The sequence below is a fragment of the Dasypus novemcinctus genome, chromosome 25 (genome assembly GCF_030445035.2).
Source record: "Dasypus novemcinctus isolate mDasNov1 chromosome 25, mDasNov1.1.hap2, whole genome shotgun sequence".
Lineage (NCBI taxonomy): Eukaryota > Metazoa > Chordata > Mammalia > Cingulata > Dasypodidae > Dasypus > Dasypus novemcinctus.
In genome coordinates, this window is record NC_080697.1 from 27,537,475 (window position 1) to 27,556,553 (window position 19,079).

Genomic DNA, 19,079 nt, shown 5'->3' on the forward strand with positions numbered 1-19,079 from the left:
GAAGCTTTGAACAACACGCAAGAACTGACAGAGTTTTCCCAAAGCCCTGGAAAATAGTTAAAGGGTTGCAGTAACAGAATGAGTTCTGAACCATGAAAAAGGAAAACCTTGTGATACCCTTGCTAGTCCCTTCTCCATCCCCTCACCAACTCTGCATGGACCCAATTCAGGTCTCTGGTCCCAATTATGGAGGGAACAGAGTAAATTTTGTGCACATACTAGATTGCATGGATGTCTGTGTCAATCTAAGAGCAGCCTGAAGTACTGAACCTGTCCATTCACACATCTCAGGCCCATTGTCCCAGAGTTTGACCTTTGCCTAGAGGCACTCACAGAGTTCTCCTATAGAATGAGAGAGCAATCTAACTGCAGCTGCCTAGGGCTGTAAGACACGAAGTGAAGAACTTGGGACCGTAAGGAAACACTGTTTCCTAGGAGAATGAGGATATTCATATCTGTGTAAATGGAGGAATTCCTAGTTGTGTATGCCCAAGACAAGTGTGTGCACAGAAAAGACTGGGGAAGACAATGTTTTTGCCTTGGGCTAGTCTCTAAACCCCTCGTTAAGACAGCTAAGGTCTGAAGGAGAGCACTCACATGGGCCAATCTGCTAAGACTGGGAAATGTGTTTTCTTTATTTCTTTTTTTTTTCCTCACCTCCTGGCATTCAAGGACAGTTTCATCTTAATCCTAGCTGGGTAGAAGCTTAAGGTAGAGACTCCTGAGAGTCTAAATTTTAGAGATAGCACATTAAAATATCAAAATGTCCAGGTTACAAAACAATAAAAAATTACAAAACATACAAAGAACCAGGAATTGATGGCCCATGCAAAAAAGATAAAAGCATTAGAAACTATCAATAAGGAGGACCAGAGCTGGGACATAACAGGCAAAGGCTTTTAGGAAAAAGTCCTGGTGGCAGACTTGGCCCAGTGGTTAGGGCGTCTGTCTACCACATGGGAGGTTCACGGTTCAAACCCCGGGCCTCCTTGACCTGTGTGGAGCTGGCCCACGTGTAGTGCTGATGCGCGCAAGGAGTGCCCTGCCACGCAAGGGTGTCCCCACGCAAAGGGGAGCCCCACGCGCAAGGAGTGCGCCCCATAAGGAGAGCCGTCCAGCATGAAAGAAAAGTGCAGCCTGCCCAGGAATGGGGCTGCACACACGGAGAACTGACACGACAAGATGATGCACCAAAAAGAAACACAGATTCCCATGCCGCTGACAACAACAGAAGCAGACAAAGAAGACGCAGCAAATAGACACAGAGAACAGACAACCAGGGTGGGGGGGGGGAGGGGAGAGAAATAAATAAATAAAAATAAACCTTTAAAAAAAAAAGAAAAGAAAAAGCCCTGACATATGCTCAGAGAGCTAAAGGAACACATGGACAAAGAATTAAAGGATATTAGGAAAACAACTGATGGACAGAGAGAATATTAATAAAGAGATAGGAATCATTAAAAGCAACCAAACAGGGTGGTGGACTTGACCCTGTGGTTAGAGCATCCATCTACCACATGGGAGGTCCACGGTTCATACCCCGGGCCTCCGTGACCTGTGTGGAGCTGGCCCATGCACAGCGCTGATGCGTGCAAGGAGTGCCCTGCCACGCAGGGGTGTCCCCACATAGGGGAGACGCACAAGGAGTGCGCCCCGTAAGGAGAGCCGCCCAGTTCAAAAGAAAGTGCAGCCTGCCCAGGAATGGCGCCGGACACACGGAGAGCTGACACAAGATGACACAACAAAAAGAAACACAGATTCCAGTGCCACTGACAACAACAGAAGCAGACAAAGAAGAAGATGCAGCAAATAGACACAGAGAACAGACAACTGGGGTGGGGGGGAAGGGGAGAGAAATAAATAAATAAATAAATCTTAAAAAAAAAAGAGCTAAAGATTTAGTAAGAGAGAATTTTTTAAAATTCCCTAGAGGGGAATCAGCAGCAGATTGGAGATAGCAGAAGAATGAATCAGTGAAGCTGAAGATAGGACAGTTGAAGTATTCAGTCTAAGAAGCAGAAAGAAAATAAAGGAAAAAAATGTGAACAATCCTAAGAGACCTGTGTATATGCAATAGTGTACACATTGTGAGAATCCCAGGAAGAGAAGAAAGAGAGAATATTCAAAGAAATCATGACCAAAACTTCCTGAATAGTGAAAGATTTGTATATATACATCCACAAAGTTCAATGAACTCCTAACAGAATAAACCCAAGTAGACACACACCAAGACATTTTATAATCAAACTGTTGAATACCAAAGATAGAGGATCCTGAAAACTGCGAGAGAAGTAATAGGTCACATACAAGGGGACCTCAGGAAGATTAGTGTCAATTTCTCATTGGAAACCATGGAGGCAAGAAGGCAGTGAGATGACATAGTTAAAGTCCTGAAAGGAAAAAAAAAAATCACCAAACAAGAATTCTATGTCCAGCACAACTGTCTTTCAGAAATGAAAGAGAGAGTCAGATATTTCCAGATAAACAAAAGCTAAGGGAGTTCATCACCAATGGACTATAAGAAATGCTAAAGGTAGTTCTTCAGGTTAAAAGGAAAAGACACTAGACAATATATCAGAGCCACATGAAGAAATAAAGATCTCTAGCAAATTTTTGCTTTGAAACTCCACCTTTTACTTCATATAGTATCTAATATGCAAAAGCATAAAAAGTAATGATAAATCAATGGTTTTGGACTCATAATGCCTAAATTTATAATTTGCGACAAGAACTACATCAAGTGGGGAGAGGGAGAAGCATAATAAAATAATGTATGCTATTGAAGTTAAGTTGTTATCAAAGCAAAGGGGATTGTTAGATTTAGAATGTTAAGCATAATGGGTATGGAGTTTCTGTTTGAGATGGGAAAGTTCTGGTAATGGGTGGTGCTAAGGGCAGTGCAACTATAAGTATGATTAATCCCACTGAATAGTATTCCTGGAAGTGGTTGAGATGAGAAAGTTTATGTTGTATACACGTTTCCACAATTTTAAGAAAAGGACACCTAAACAGACAACAATTAATAGTAATACATGATTCTAGACTAGATCTAATAGTGGAGGAGAAAAGGCTGAAAACATTATTGTTAAGCGTGAAAAAATTGGAATATAAACCAAAAGCTCTATATCAATGTTAAATTTCTTGAACCTTATAACTGCACTCAAGGTGGTTACATGAATGTATATCCCTGTTCTTAGTAAATGTACAGATAATTATTATCCAAGGAGACTGATATATAAAACTATTTTCAAATGTTTTAAAAATAGAAACATAGGTAGGTAGGTATGTAAATAGAGGGAAGAAAAGAATGATACAGCAAAAGGTCACAATGTTGAAATTGGTGGATCTGGGTTTGTGGGGGGGGGTGGAGATGTTGGAGTTTTCTCTGTGGGGGTTTTGAATAAGTTTTTTGGAACTATTCTGAAAGTTTGAAATTATTTCAAAGGAAAAAGTTTGAGAAAAAAACAAGTTAGTGAATATAATGCCTAGAGTTTGGTAAATTATTGGTCAAATATTACCTTTTGATACAGAGATCCTGCTGGGAATTGGACCAAAATTAACAATTATTGGTAACACTGGCAGCTTCCATTCTCTATATACCCTTGGTTTGTGCCTGTGTAATGTAACAAGCACAAGTTCAGCACCACCCTTCCTGTCTCTGTTTCCAGATCTCCCAGAGATCAGGAGGAAATGAATTAAAAGAAAAATTTGGAGATTTGGGTACTTAACAGTCTGCCTGACTAGTCAGAAGCAAACATTTTTTATTATTTTTTTTTCTAATCCAAGCTCCCCAATCTTTCCAAATTGCCAGGATTTGGGAAAGGGGAATGAATTATCATCTTCCTTTGGGGTAAATGTGCTTTGCACCCATCTATTTCTGTACCCCAGCAAGTCCAGGGCCCTCTGACCACAGGGTCATTCCAACCCTGCTCCAGTACCTGCAGCTTTCAGGCCCTGAAAGTCAGGAGAGAAACCCAAATGACAGTGGAGATCAGGACGAGCCTGCCACAAGGAGCTGGGTGAAGGGTTTTCTGATCCAGTTTGAGTCTTCTGGGCTTAGTCTCCTAACAACATACTGATCATTTTTTAAAGTGGATCTGCTCAAGACCCGAGACCTTCCCTGGGTTGGCTTTTAAATGAGCCGAACTACTCTCTAATGTATCTACCCAGCGTCAGACTGTCTGGGGAGGAGGTAAAAAGGGAAAACACACTTGGTTATCAAGATAATTTATCTACATGGCACCAAATATCATCCTGCTGGCTGAGCCTGCACACTCTGTTTCTGTCCATTTGGTTTTGCCCCACAGCTGCCACGTGTGTATGGGGACTGCCCGCTGGGGAGAGATTATGGGCTGTGCTCCAGCAGCAGCCCAGGCCCAGGCTCTCCCTTGCACAGGCCCCTCACTAGCCCACATGTCCTTCTCCTCCTGTTTTTAGAGAATCTTCCACAAGTTCTCTGGGGGGAAGAGAACTCATATGAGTTTGCTTTTATTTTTTATTTTTTATTTTTTATTTCTATTCCTCTCATCCAGGGAGTGAAGAAGCATGGAAACCTGTGACTATATTACAAATAAAATTGTGTGCAAGGCACTCGCCAAGAATGGGCAATCCCAACATTGACTGTAGACATGGGTGGCAGACATGTGGACTAATGTGCCATAGACCCTAGTTCAGCTGTCTAGAGGCAGGACATTCTGACCCGGGCCATGGTACCCCTTTCAGACCTCAACTCAGGCAGGATCTCTGGGAATCTGGGATGGATGGTATTTAACTACCAGGCTCATCTTACAATGACTCCTACTCTCTTTACAATTAACTCTAGTCCTTACTCAAAGTACCATAGCAGGTTTCCAGCTTTTTCTGAAGGAAATTGTCTTATAAAAATTAAACTCATAAGACACGAATAACTTGTTTGTTATGCAAAATAAAAATCATTAATTTTTAAAAATAATTCAGAAGTCTGGGCTGGCTCCAGAAGGCCGCTGGATAGAGTTCTGGAACAACCCCTGGGCAATTTGCAATTATATAGAAGAAGGAAATTATAAGGGGTTTTGGATGTTCTGTTAGACTAACTTTTGTGTAGAAAGATTCCAGTTATAATGGTATCTGCTGTGGACACTCTTCTCTGCCCCGGTCCCCACCCCCACCCCAGTAAAGAGGCCACCTTCTTTACAGTCTGTGGACTGAGATGTTGGCACCTTTTACATTTGAGAATAACAGTAATGACAGTAGAATCTCATTTATAGTAATTTAGCAGGTTGCTACCTCTTTTTTTCTTCTTTATTTTCTTTCAAATGTTACATTCGAAAAATATGAGGTCCCCATATACCCCCACTCCACCCACCCCTCCCCTCCCACATCAACAACCTCTTAGGTTGGAACCTCGTAAGGAAGATGCAATTTGAAGCCACCGACTCGACTCAAGCACTGGATGCCAGACGTGTTATTGACCTCTCTCTAGGCGAATGGCCATAAACAAGTTACAGGACCCCTTTGCGCCTCAACATTCCATCTTTGGAATAGAAATAATGACTTTTGCCCTACTTATCTGAAAGGGACATCAATGAGATCACGAATGCCCAAGCTGAGCAATACACCAGATACTAAAAACAGTCAGCGAAGGGTCTGTCTGACCCCAAGGTCAGGCAGGGTGTGTGAAACTCCCGGCTGCGGCGCTGGGGAGTCAGCGACGCATTTGGTTGCACCCCGGGCTTCGGGGAAAGCGGGGAAAGGCGGTGCGGGGGGGGCGGGGTCGCTGCTGTCAGATCGTGGTGCGGAGCTGCAAGAGCTGCAGTCCCGCGCACATCTGAAGCGCGCTGCCTGCAGTCCGCGCCCTGGCTTCGCGTTACCGGGATCAAACCCCGACTGAGGCTCGGTATCCCGCCTGCTGGCAACCCCCCACGGCCCGCTCTGGGCGGCGCTGTTCATTTGCTTTGGGTCTTTGCCCCGGCCCCCTACTCACACGCGTGCACACGTACGCACAAGGACCCACAGCTTCCTTCGCCTGGGCCCTGGCGTTTATTTTTCCAGGGGCTGGAAGTTTCCTTCCCGCGGCTTGGTGGCCGGCGCTATCAGCAGGCGAGGCGGCCAGGGCCAGCCTGTCAGGCGATCAGAGTGCGCCGCGGCCTCCGGGCGGCTGGAATGTTAATTGAAAAGGGTGCTGGCGGCCGCAGCCCAGATAAGCGTCGCCCGCCGGCTCCCGGGCGCGGCCCCCGCCCTGCGGCTTGCGGAATCACCCCGCGCGCCAGAGAGGAGAGTAAAGGCCCAGCAGAGAGGAGCTTCGGCGGTGTCCCCGGCCCTCGGTGATTTTCTTTTACCCTAGAGATCTGGAGTGAGCCCGGCAGGCGGATCAAGGCATCCGCGCGCGGCTCCCGAGGGCTCGGACGAGGCTTTCAAGCCCCGCGATCTGTCCGGAAGACTAAACAGTCTCCCCCACCGAAAGCCGGCAAAGAGGATTGTGGGGAGATGACCGGTGAGAAATTAAGAATCCGACCATACGGCAAAATGAGACCAGATATTGTTTTAAACAGGCTTTTTAAAAAAATGGATAAAAGAAACGTCTTCCTCTCTACTCTCCATTCAATCCATGCTCCCCCTTCCCAATCCCGAGATTTTTGTGCTGAATTTCATGGGTTTGCAGAATGCTCCTCTGTAAGTCAACGAACCAAACTGTCCAAATGATCTCAGCTTAGTCATTTGAGAGAAGATAAAATTAGGTCCTTAGTTCATACCACGGCATTCGAATAAACGCCAGATAAATCAGGGATTTTAGTGCAATCAAGTAAGCCATACAGGTTCTAGAAGAAAACATGGATGAATTCCTCTTTAACATTGGTGTAGGGAAGCGTTTTCTAACCATGACTAAAAATCCAGAGGCAATTTTTAAAAAGATTAATAAACGTGAACACAAGTATAAAAATGTATGGCAAAAAGCATCACAGAAAAAAAAGTCAAAAGAAACTGGCAAACAGGAAGAAAATATTCACAACATATATCAAGATAAATGCCTAAACTCACTAATATATAAGGAGCCCTTAAAATTGGTAGAAAAATGGGGGAAAAGAAGGAAATTTTACATGTATATATATGGTACTACATAACATTCCTGGAGGGAAGAAAACATGTACAACCATTCTGTCCGGGAACTTAGCAATGCCTTTAAAGAAACTCATATATACACCTATCTTTTGACATACACTTCCACTTCCAAGAATAAATCCTAGAGAGTTTATTTCTTTAGCTGTACAAAAAGATTTAGCAACAATTTCATTCACCACAACACTGTTTGTAAAATATTGAAAAATCTAAATGCTCATTCATAGGAGAACGGTTGAGTAAATAATGGCACATTGGCACAACAGAAGTACTAGACAGCCAAGAAGAAGAGGAAGAAGGGTCTTTTCTGAGCCAATATGGTGTAATTTCCAGCATATCTTGTTAAGTGAAAAAAGCAAAATGCAAAAGGATTGAATGGGCCATGGAGGCACCTTTCCTTGGGAAGGGGCCTTACCTTACATATGTGAGCCTTGCGGCCACATCATTAAAAAAGATGTGTCTATGATCAACAAGACAGCAGTTCCAGGCAGGTTCCTTCACACCTCGAACTGCAGAAATAGATGCCATTTGGTTTTTGGTTGGGATGCAGTCTCTTAAATATGATCATCAGATTTTGATGATGAAAGTGGCATTATAAATGAAAGTATTTTCCTTCACCAAACCAGCAAAACTTGGCACATTAGTTCAGTTCAGTTGGTAAAGCTGTGCTGGTGACATGCAACAATAAGAGTTCACGTGTCTTTCCCCCTATAGTACCGGCCACTCCAGCAGTGTTCTGGAATGCGTACTATTTATCTTCATGCCCCAAGTGCCATGCAAAAGGTCTTATATATATAGGATGCTCATATGTCCCATTTTGCTGGGACAGTTATGTTTTATGCCTGCGGTCTTGCTATTCCATCCAACTAGTGCCTCCTTTCTTCTTTAAAGTGCCCGGGTTTGGATGACAAATTATATGATTAGTTTTTTTCTTATATAATAGGCACTCAAAATATTTACTAAATTGAATGGACTAATTTGGAGTATATAAAATAATAAACTCAGCAAGATTGAACAAAATATAGTGGATTTTTCTTAGGAACAAGGACACAACAATGTACTGAGCAAAACAGTAGGAAGAAATATAAGAAAAGATGATTACTAAACAACTGAATTAATCTGAGTTTGTGCTCTAAAGGAAAGAAGGAATACTGGAAGTAAGGACACAATGTGACCTGAAACAGATTTCTTCACCTTTCTTTGTCTTGGTTTCCTCATTACTAAACAAGAAATAATAACAGGGTTATTTTGAGAATTAGAAAGATAAAGTGTAAAAGTTCATTAGAAATTACAAAGGAAACTATATATAAAGGGGCCCAGTTCTTTTTGCCAAAATGATCCTTGCTATTTTTCAAATCTTTTTTACTCTCTTCAGCTCTTGAGGGAAGTAAAGTGGAGCAGGAGACAGGAGAGGCTAAGAGCACTGGCTCTCTAGTTAGTGACACAGAGGTGTGGTAGAAGAGTGACAGCATCAGCAGTGAGAAAACTTGGATTCGAATTTTCCTCTATTGTTTGGGAGCTGTGTGATCTTGGGCCACAAGCGATCTCTGTATTCTTCCTCTGTAAAATGGGAATAATTAAGCTAAAATTATTTAAGAGAAAAACTTAGAAAAATCACCAGGTTATTTTGAGAGGGTTTACGTTAAAATTATAATTATACAATCCATAAATATAAAGTTTTGATCTATGCAAACAATAATAAATAGTGGGAAATTCTCCTTGTCCTGAGCATACAGTAGGCATGGTATGACTTATATGAAGCAAAAGGGAGGCAGGTGGAAGATGCATAGGCATTGTTGTACTGTGACATCCTCAGTGCTAGAAAGTAGCAGCCACAGAAGCCATCTGATACACAAGTAGCAAAACTCATCAGGGGAAGGGGATGTGGCTCAAGCAGCTGGGCACCTGCGTACTACATGTGAGGTCCCAGGTTTGTTTCCCAGGGTGCTGCCTATAAAGAAGACGAGCATGCATTGAATGGACATAGAGAACAGAGAGTGCAAAAAATGGGGGGGGGGGGGGGGGAAGAGGGGAGAATAAATATATAAAATAAATCTAAAAAAAAAACTCATCACAAATGGGAGAGAGTGTAAACTACGATGTAAACTATAATCCATGCTTAGTGGCAATACCCCAAAATGTGTTTGTCAATTGTAATGAATGTACCATACTGATGAAAGATGTTGCTCGTGCAGAAAAATGTGGGAGGTGTGGGCAGTGGGACATAAGGGAATCCCCTATATATTCTCTGTAACATTTATGTAATTGAAATATCTTTTAAAAAGTAAGAGTGAAAAAACTCATCAGAAGCATCATATCCATAAAAAAATCTTAATAAATGTCACTGCTTAACAACAATTAAGACTATCAATATTATGCTACCTTGTTGTGAGTTAAAGAATGGGTAATGGGAAAATATCCATCTATCTGCTCATTTGTAGGGGAAAAAAGGTTGAAATTGGGACTGGGTAGGAACCAGGAAGAGTGAAAGAATCATAACAGTAATGAGATGTTGGGATCATATCACCTCTTCGAGTATACCTATTAGTATAATTCTCATTTTAAGAATCGTGTTAGTTTCACTTACGCAAAAATAAACGTTGTAATATTTTTTAAAAGTAGTGTCAGCAAAAAGGACCGTGGCAGAGCAGAAAACTCCATTGGGCCTTTCAGAGACCGGGGGCGAGGGAGGGGGGTGTGCAGCAGACCCCCTGGCCAGTCCTCAGGTTATCTTAGGGTCAGCGTCTGAATCCCCAGCCAAACATGGCAGATGCTCTTAATCAATAAACATATTTTGGAGACCTGTTATGAGCCAGGTGCTGGTCTACGCTTGGGAATACAATTGTAACAACAGACCCCAGAGCCCCAGCCTAATCTAATGAGGACCCTGTGGTACCTTCAAGTTTAGGAGATCCACCTCCTGTAGTCCAAGGGGCCCACTAGCACCAGACTTGCCCCCTGTTATGTATAGATTTTAAAGGGGGACTCCCTTAAACTTACGGATAGTTTGAAGGAAACAGGAGGAAAAAAGGACTTTTGGTAGCCACGGATGAGAAGAGGTTCAATAAATACTGTGTACAAATCCCACCTGATTGTGTAAGGTATCACATTGCATGGGTATAATTTAAAGGTGTCTCCCGTGCAAGAATACAGGTTAAAATAAACGGTTCTGGGACTGCTCACATCCTCGGTTTCCTCTGAGTATGGGCAGTGTCTGGTAGGGGCGAAAACACATTTGTGGAAACTAGTATTGGTTTGAACTGTGATTGGTTTGAACTGTGATTGTGTGACGCGGGTGGAGCGACAGATTCCCACCCTCACCCCACACACACACACACACACCCCAGGAGTTGCCGAGTGGAAAGCTTTTCTATTACCTCAAAGTAGACAGTATCCCTCTCATTTTTAAGAACCGAGATGATTCACTCATGAGAACGTGACACACACACGCCGCATCACGGGGCTCGTCTCCGGACTCCCCTCTTTCCTGTTCTGGCAGCCCTGCCTCGCTTTCTCCTCGCCTGTCCCGGCATCTGCGCGACGGACAGTGGCCTGGTCCCTTGCGCCGCCTAAAGTGCCGGGTCAAAAGCTACCGAGGTCCTAATTGCCCCGGAATGGAGGAAATGAGCGTCTTGACTCCACTCTCTGGCCTTGCGCCCTAGGGCTAAAGGGGATGAGAGTGGAACTGTCAGGATAGAGCTGCTGTGACCCGGGCAGGGTTGCGAACTGCGAGGGGTGACTTGAGGGGCCAGGAAGGGGGAGCCAGAGGCTGGTGAGCGGAGAGATCGGGGAACTGAGACCCAGTTACCGGGTGGCAAATTCCCTCCCCGCTACACCTTGCGACAGAAAGATGGCCTGTCTTGCGTCTGGGGTTGGGGGACCGCGATTGGACACCTCTCCCCAGGTTTGCCCTCAGGAGAGCAGGAGCTTGAACCCAGGCGGCACTTTCCGTAAGGAGGACTCGCGTTTGCACTGCAGACGAGGGGTTGGGGAACCTTTTCAGGTCCGGGATCGGGTTTGCTCCTCGCAGCACGCCAGGAAAGGAAAGCAAGGCCTGGGATCTGAGGCAAGGATTTGAATTCAAGGCTTTTGCCTCCTTCCACGACCGCGCTATTCTCCTTTTGATAACGCGCTGGGAAGTTCGTGGCTTACTGTTTTTAGCTGGGGGAGCTTTTCCACCACCCTCCTCCCACTCAGCCCTTTGAAGGAGGGGACTGAGCTAAACAAGTCTGGGATCTCTTGTTGGAGAGCGGGGAGGAACGATTACCCACCAACAGCCGAACTGAAATACTTTTTCTTTGTCTCTCCGTGGTGTCGGATGGTGGTTGTAAATATCCGTCTATCAGACATTCGCCTGCATCTCTGGGGGAGGACAGACAACGCTATATTTCTGGGAAGTCGTGGGGTAATAATTTTAGGAGGCTAAAATATTTGATTCATTAATGTTACTTCCAGATGTTTATCCCAAAATGTTGACAAGGGTAAAGGCACAAAGGTGTTCTCTGAACTCTTTACAATGATGGGGAGGGGGGGGGGGAGTTATATCTAAAAGTATAGACACAGCCTAATATGGTCGAGCTATACTGTGGAAAATTACATTAAACTGTGTTTAGTAAAAATTATTCTTTGAAGTTGTAGTCTTAGAATGGAAGTTTAAAATATACAAACTTGCACATACTCTGATTTCAGAGTGATGTATATGATGTATAGAAGGAAGTGCTCTAAGAAGTTATCTCTGGATGGATGTTTATTCTTTTCAGCTTTTCCTTATTTTCCAGTTTGTCAAGGTGTGTATGATTAATTTTATTTTTTAAAGATTTATTTATTTATTTCTCTCCCCTTCCCCCCTCCCGCCCCAGTTGTCTGTTCTCTGTGTCTATTTGCTGCGTCTTCTTCTTTGTCCGCTTCTGTTGTTGTCAGCGGCTGGGAAATCTGTGTCTCTTTTTGTTGCCTCATCTTGTGTCAGCTCTCAGTGTGTGCGGCGCCACTCCTGGGCAGGCTGCACTTTTTTCGCACGGGGTGGCTCTCCTTACGGGGTGCACTCCTTGCGAGTGGGGCTCCCCTAAGCGGGGGCACCCCAGCGCACATCAGCACTGCTCATGGGCCAGCTCCACACCGGTCATGGAGGCCCAGGGTTTGAACCGCAGACCTCCCATGTGGTAGACAGTCGGCTTAATCACTGAACCAAGTCCGCTTCCCTGATTAATTTTATAATCAGAAAAATAATAAAAATTAAATAAATGGATGAGTCATCACAAGATTTCTAGATCGCTTCTCTTTAGGAGGGGGAAAATATCTTGCTACTTGGAATTCGCATAACCTCTCTGATCTTGACTCTCACAGAAAAAAATGAAGTTGGAAACACTCAAGGGGTAGTTTAGATGTAAATATTAAATGATGCAATGTATTAAAAATCATTACTTGGTGGCTGAGCGAACAAGTTTGTGGACATTTTGAATGCAATATTTAGCCCTGAAGGATGAGTTCGGTTTATTCGGATTTCAGGAAAGAAAGGCACCCAGAAAATTCTTGGAATGCTGAATTTGCATAAGAAGTTTGATTTAAACAACAACAACAGGGAGACGGACTTTGGCCCAGTGGTTAGGGCGTCCGTCTACCATATGGGAGGTCCGCGGTTCAAACCCCGGGCCTCCTTGACCCATGTGGAGCTGGCCATGCGCAGTGCTGATGCGCGCAAGGAGTGCCTTGCCATGCAAGGGTGTCCCCCGCGTGGGGCAGCCCCATGCGCAAGGAGTGCGCCCGTGAGGAAAGCCGCCCAGCGTGAAAAGAAAGAGCAGCCTGCCCAGGAATGGCGCCGCCCACACTTCCCGAGCCGCTGACGACAACAGAAGCGGACAAAGAAACAAGACGCAGCAAATAGACACCGAGAGCAGACAACCAGGGGAGGGGGGGGGAAATTAAATAAATAAATAAAATCTTTAAAAACAACAACAACAAAATTTGGTCTGAAACCCCCCTAAAAAGTGCTCTAATGAAATCCCAATTTTACTTTTAAAAGGAGGTACAGAGATTGAACCCAGTACCTCTTAACTGGCAAGCAGGCTCTCAACCACTTGAGCTACCTCTGCTCCCTCATTTTTATTTAAAAATTTTAAAAACTCCTTTCACTCTGCCTGGGGATCCTGAGAGTGAGTCATGTTTTATTGATTGTTGTAGCATGAGTAATACAGTTAACATTCCTTGATGATTTCATACACATTATTTTACTTAATTCTCACAATAATCCTGCGATGCATGTACCCTTATCTCCATTTTGTGATGAAACCAAGTTTAGAGAGGTTAAATACTTTGCCCCAAAGCCCACAGTTCATGTTCCAGAGCAAGGACTAGATCTGTTGACCCCAACTCCATGTTCTTAACCACAGTACCACACTGCCACCCTGTCCTCCACGTCAGTCGTGTCCAAAGAACTTTTCTGGATATCCAGCGCTCACCTCAATTCCGCACACTTTCGGGAGGGTCGCGTTTACGCACACACACGCACACATTCTCAAGGCTTTAGGGAGGATACAGGGAAGGAAGAGAAGAGACATGGGCCTTGAAGGAGGTGAGCCGCACTCGAGGAGCTTCGCGCAGGACCGAGGCTAATCCTTCTTCCCAGCCCCTCGATGAGTCCAGGGGAGCCTGAAAACAGGCTGGGAGCTCCCCAAATCTAGCCCCTGCTCTCCTTCTAATCCTAGGGCTAGGAACCTCTAGCTGCCGGGACTGGGACTCTACTGGTAAAGTGCGGATCCGATGTTCCCCAGATCCGGATTCTGCTCTAACCGCTTTGAGGATCTTTGACATTTCGCCCTGGCGGGTCAAGACTCGCTTCTCCTTCGCAGTCCAGCTTCTGCGCCCTGAGGCGAGCTCGCCGCGGCCGGGCTGGGGCCCTGCACCCAGACAGCTGAGCGCCACTTCAAACCCCTCCTGGGCTCAATTTCCCTCTGCCAAGAGAGTGGACGGTTGAGCTCAAGCCAGGCGGGATGGAGGTGTCGGGTTGCACAGCAACGGAGGGTCGCGTTGACCCGGGTTGGCCTGCGGAAGCTCCCGGCTCCCTCACCACTGGTACCGTATTGACGGTTACCAGCCGCACGCGGCGTCAATTCTTCACCTTTTCTTGCTTTAGAGAATCTTCAGTACCAACCAAACCTCCTCGGAGGTGCGGTGGGGAGGAGCGCAGAGAAGGCTCCGCGGAGCGCGGGAAGAAAGCACTTGAGGAGGAAGGTGCTGGGTTGCACGTGGTTTTGAAGGAACCAATGGGGCAGCGGTCTCGCCAGCCGACTCTCGCGTCCCGGCCCGCAGGGATCGCCCAGGGGAAGGCGCGGTCCCGCACGCTACGCGTCATACCAGAGGTTGGGTCTGCGGGGCCTGCAGCGACAGGAAGGGGAGCACCCGGCGCTGCTCTCCGCGAGGACCGAGAACGCCCCGCCCCGTCGGCCCTAGCGATGCTGCTGAGCCCAGTCTCCTCCACCCCCTTCTCGGTCAATGACATTTTGCGACTCGAGGGCGAGCAGAGTGGCCCCGAAGCTTCGCCGCTCCGGGGAGGGCGGAGGAGCCTGGAAAGCCCTCGGTACTCGAGACTGGACCCGGAACCGCATGGATTCGAGGTTCTCAAGACTGGTGGTGGCTGCGGCGCCAGGAGGCAAGACGGACCCGAGCCTCCAGGGGACCCCGGTGAGGCCACCTTGGAGATGAACATGGAACCCGAGCGTGAGCCTGGTGAGTAGCGCTCGGGGCTCGGTCCCTCCAGGGGGATGGCTGGGGGGTGGTAGGTGCCTCTCCTGGTCTCCGGGGTGCCGAGGCTGTTCATCCTTTTCCCCAGTGGCGGAGTCCAAACGACAGCTCTCTCTGACCTCACTACCATTCCCTCCCCACTGCTCTAACGACAACGAGCTCGAATCTTAAGGCTCACTGCTCATCCATGGCCTTCCCTCTGATTCCCGCAAGCCCATCGCCCCCATCCACACGCCACAATCCCCAGTTCTCAGAGCCTCCAGCTTCTCTTTCCCCCAGCAAACCCCCTACAATATTTCAGCTGTGCCCCTTGCCCCCTCATAAACACGCAGGAGCCGGTTCCCGACCTTCTGCAGGTCTCTCTCTCCCCTAAACCATCCCAAAAAGAGAGAAATGGAGAACCCGCAAAGCAGTCGGGCTTGGGAGTGGACCTTCGGGTTCAGTGGGGCCCAGCCATTTCTTGGGGCTTGCGGAGTGTTTGCCCCAAACCCGCCTTCCTCTGCCCGGATTCTCTTCCCAAAGAAGAGAGGTGGGGACCAGGAAGGGCCTGCGTGCCTCGCAGTGGAAGGCCCTGCGGTCGCTGTCCACGGAGCCCCAGCGTCGGCAAGCATCGTTAGGGCAGCCCGGGGCTTAGCAATCCTGGGAGACACTCCCGCCCAGTCCCGAGCTCCTGGTCTCCCACGGAGCAAACGGCGTCTCGGGGAGTTTGGGCCCTGCACCTGCAGCCCGGGAAGCGGTGGGCCGGGAGTGGTGTGGAGCGGGCTATTGCGAAGCCGGAGGCTTTGGCAAGAGAGGACCTACATTCCGAGAAGTGAAAAAGCCACGGTTCCTCTCGCCAAACCTCCGTGCCTGGATCCGGAGCCTCCCCGCGGCTCTGGGGGCCCCGAGAGCCGTGGGAACGCCTCGCAAGGCGGGTCTCCTCTGCGGGGCTGTGCCGTGACCCCGCCAGTCAAGGGGGTTGTTTGGATCAAACTAACCAAACAAGAGACAGCTGGTTTGGAGTTATTCGCAGACTTGCAGGCTGGTCTGGCAGCCGCCCGGAGAGCATCGAGCTAACTTCGCTAAGAAGTTGTTGGGTTTTCTGCAGCGGATTCTAAACTCCCTCCGCCCGCTCAGCGGACTCGATGTTCCCTTAGCTTTGTGACAGAGGGGCACGCTCTTTGGACCAGGGTTGTTGCGGAGAGTTTCTCCTTTTCTGGCGAACCAGGGGCCGAGGCTCTTCAGCCGCTGCGGTAAACGCCGACGGGGGTCCCCAGATCTGCTCCCGGAGTTAATTAAGCCCGCGGAGCTTTGCACCCAAAGAGCTCTTCCTGGCTGACTCGGCGCACGCCATCGCCTTCAGAGGTGCAGAGCGGGGGGATTACACACCACGGAGGGCGCTGGGTGTCGAACCCAGAGCCGGGTTAAATCGCCTGGCACGCGCCCGGGTTGCTGCGCGGCCCGTCAGCCTGCGTCTTCCGCGAATTTCGAATGGGGCCTTGATCAGTCGTGAACTTTCGATTTGTTAAGCAGGCGAACCCTCGTCAATATCTTTCCCTCTGCGAGGGGAGAAGTCCTCAGTTTTTCTGGCCTAGGATCTGAGCGCAACCGTCTCAAGGAACTTCAAACAGTACCAGACACCCTGTCACTTGGGAGATTGTGTCGCAGTGGTGGGGGCTTGAAGTCGGGTTCTAACCCGCACTAGCTCTACGTAAATGTGCTCTGCCCCGCCTAGCGACAGCTTGCGTCCGCTCCACGCTGCTGATTTTTCTCGGCGCGAGTTCCCATAAAAGCTCAGCGTTCCCCCGTTTCCCATCCGTGGGTTAAAATAGAGCTTAAGGCCAAACAGGAGAAAGATGGGGAGCAGAAAAGAAAGCTGCGTCTTAGCGGAGTCTGGGGCATCGGATAAGCCGCCGGGGTCTCAAGCCCGGTGTTAACCCGTTCAGTTCCGGGCAGATTTAGAGGGTTCTGCAAGGGCGCTGCCCGGGCGCAGGGGTGGGGGTCCTCTGGGACAGCCCCCGACATGCCAGGGAAACCCAAAGGGCCACTTTTTAAGAAGCCATATGCAATCTCAACTTCATATACAGCTCAAAAGGAGCCTCAGCTTCTGAGCCAAGAATCAGGCAGATTTTCGTTTAAATCCTTTTCATTTTGTTAGTTTGGAATCCAGAGCAACGTGTCCAGGAAAGATGGGATGCATGCCTGATGCCGGTGGAGCACTTGATGAATAAAAAACAAGGGTGTGTGCAGAGGTAGTGGTGAAGGTAGGAGACCCACTCGAGGCTCCCGTTCACGTCCTGGGAGCCCAGTATTCCTTGGATGAGCACGCGGACCTTCACGGATAGAGTCTCCTTCTCTAGACCCGCAGCAGGGCCTCGGGGGCTCTTTCTCCTCCAAGGACAGCTCAAAGTTATTCCATCAGATAGTCTCCCAAACTTACACTTGATTCTCGCTGAAAATGCTTTCCTCAAATTCTGTCACACTTTGGAACCCACCCACTCCACCTCATCCCCGACACATTCTAAAGAGAAAAAATGGATCCGCTTTGGAAAAGATCAAGTCTTCCTTTTGACTTAGATCATTGATGGGAGGCAGTGGCCACTGGAGGTTCCGAGGGGAGGGAGAAGGAAAAACGTGTGATACGGGGGCATTTTCGGGATTTGGCAATTGTCCTGAATGACATTTCAATGACCAATACAGGCCACTATATATCTTGTCATAACTTACAAATCGTGCCGGAGAGAGTGTAAACTATAATGTAAAATATAATCCAAGCTTTGTGGCAATCCTCCAAAATGTGTTCAATTGTAACAAATGTACCACACAAATGAAGGATACTGCTGATGTGGAAAAATGTGGGAGGGATAGAGAGCGAGGCATATGGGAATCCCCTACAATTTTAATGTAACATTTATGAAATCTAAGTATCCTTATATATATATATATTTAAGTCATGTACACTAGGGATTGTGTAGTGCCACAAATTTTATATATACACACATATTTCAGCAGGTACAAAAACGACAGAGTTTCACGGCAAGTGACATTTAGACCCAGCTGAGGCGATGATGGGAGAACCGCAGGTTGGAGGCGGGGAACCGCAGGATCCGGGCGGGGGTTAAGAGGGCGCGAGGTGAAGCTTCTTCGAGCAGCGGAATCTCTTGAAAACCATTTAAGATGAGCGTAGCCTTGCTCTGATGAGATTTCTTCCTGCGCTTTTAGAACCTGGCTTGCCTACGGCGTCGCCCCTCCGCGGGACCAGAGTGCCAGAAGGCGACGTTGACGGCGGCGGCGGCGAAGTGTGCGTTGGCGTCAGGCAGCAGCCCAAGGCCCGACCGCGGCGGAAACCGCGCGTGCTCTTCTCGCAGGCGCAGGTGCTGGGGCTGGAGCGGCGCTTCAAGCAGCAGAGGTACCTGTCCGCGCCGGAGCGCGAGCACCTGGCAAGCGCGCTGCAACTCACGTCCACGCAGGTCAAGATCTGGTTCCAGAACCGGCGCTACAAGTGCAAGAGGCAGCGCCAGGACAAGTCCCTGGAACTGGCGGGCCACCCCCTAGCGCCGCGCAGGGTGGCAGTGCCTGTACTGGTGCGGGATGGCAAGCCCTGCCTGGGCGCGGGCGCGCCGGCCTTCCCTGGCCCCTACAGCGGAGTCGCCGCGCCGTACTCCTGCTTCAGCGGCTACGCGGGAGGCCCTTATGGCGCGAGCTACGGCAGCGGCTACGCAGGCGCTGCCTCTGGTCCCGCGCCGTCCGCGCCCCTGGCCAGCGGGGGCTCCCGCGGGGGTAGCCCCGGCGCGAGCGCGCAAGGCCACCTGCCAGCCACGCTGCAGGGTGTCTGTGCCTGGTGAGGCCCTCTGCTCGGCTCTGCCCGCCGGGGCCAGGTGCTCCGTCCACGCCCTTCCGCCTGCGGGATGGAAGCGGCGACCCGCCGCGGTTTCTCCCCCCAGAGCGATCGCTGGGACTGCTGATTGCCTCTCGACGAATTGTCCAGCTTAAGGACGGGAGGACGTTCTCCATTCGCCACCCCAGCCCCTCCCAGAGAGAAAGAACCCGGGGCCCTCAGCAGCGGCACCCGGAGGGGAGAAAGCTGAGGGTGGCTGGCGGTTTCGGGTGGCGCAGCCAACTGAGGCAGGTGCCTTTCCCGCTTCAAACCCAGGGACCTGAGAAACGTTTGACTTCGGTGCGGCCGTCCGGGGCCACTAGATTGGAGGGGGGTGGTCTACAGGAGCTGGAACCTTCAATTAAAGGCAACAGGTGGGGGAAGACTAAGA

At 48.5% G+C, this 19,079-nt stretch overlaps 1 protein-coding gene across 1 annotated transcript; it reads left to right on the forward strand.

The window, feature by feature from the left end:
- Positions 1 to 14,522: 14,522 nt before the first annotated feature.
- On the forward strand, positions 14,523 to 18,656 carry NKX2-6 (NK2 homeobox 6). Its single transcript, XM_004459514.3, has 2 exons — positions 14,523 to 14,817; positions 18,034 to 18,656. The coding sequence occupies exons 1-2, from the start codon at positions 14,544 to 14,546 to the stop codon at positions 18,654 to 18,656; spliced, it is 897 nt and encodes a 298-aa protein (XP_004459571.2). The 5' UTR covers positions 14,523 to 14,543.
- Positions 18,657 to 19,079: the final 423 nt, after the last annotated feature.

Coding starts and splice junctions, on each gene's coding strand:
- NKX2-6 (XM_004459514.3), top strand. CDS start 14,544: ATGCTGCTGAGCCCAGTCTCCTCCACCCCCTTCTCGGTCAATGACATT. Junction 14,818..18,033: donor GGAACCCGAGCGTGAGCCTG/GTGAGTAGCGCT, acceptor CTGCGCTTTTAG/AACCTGGCTTGCCTACGGCG.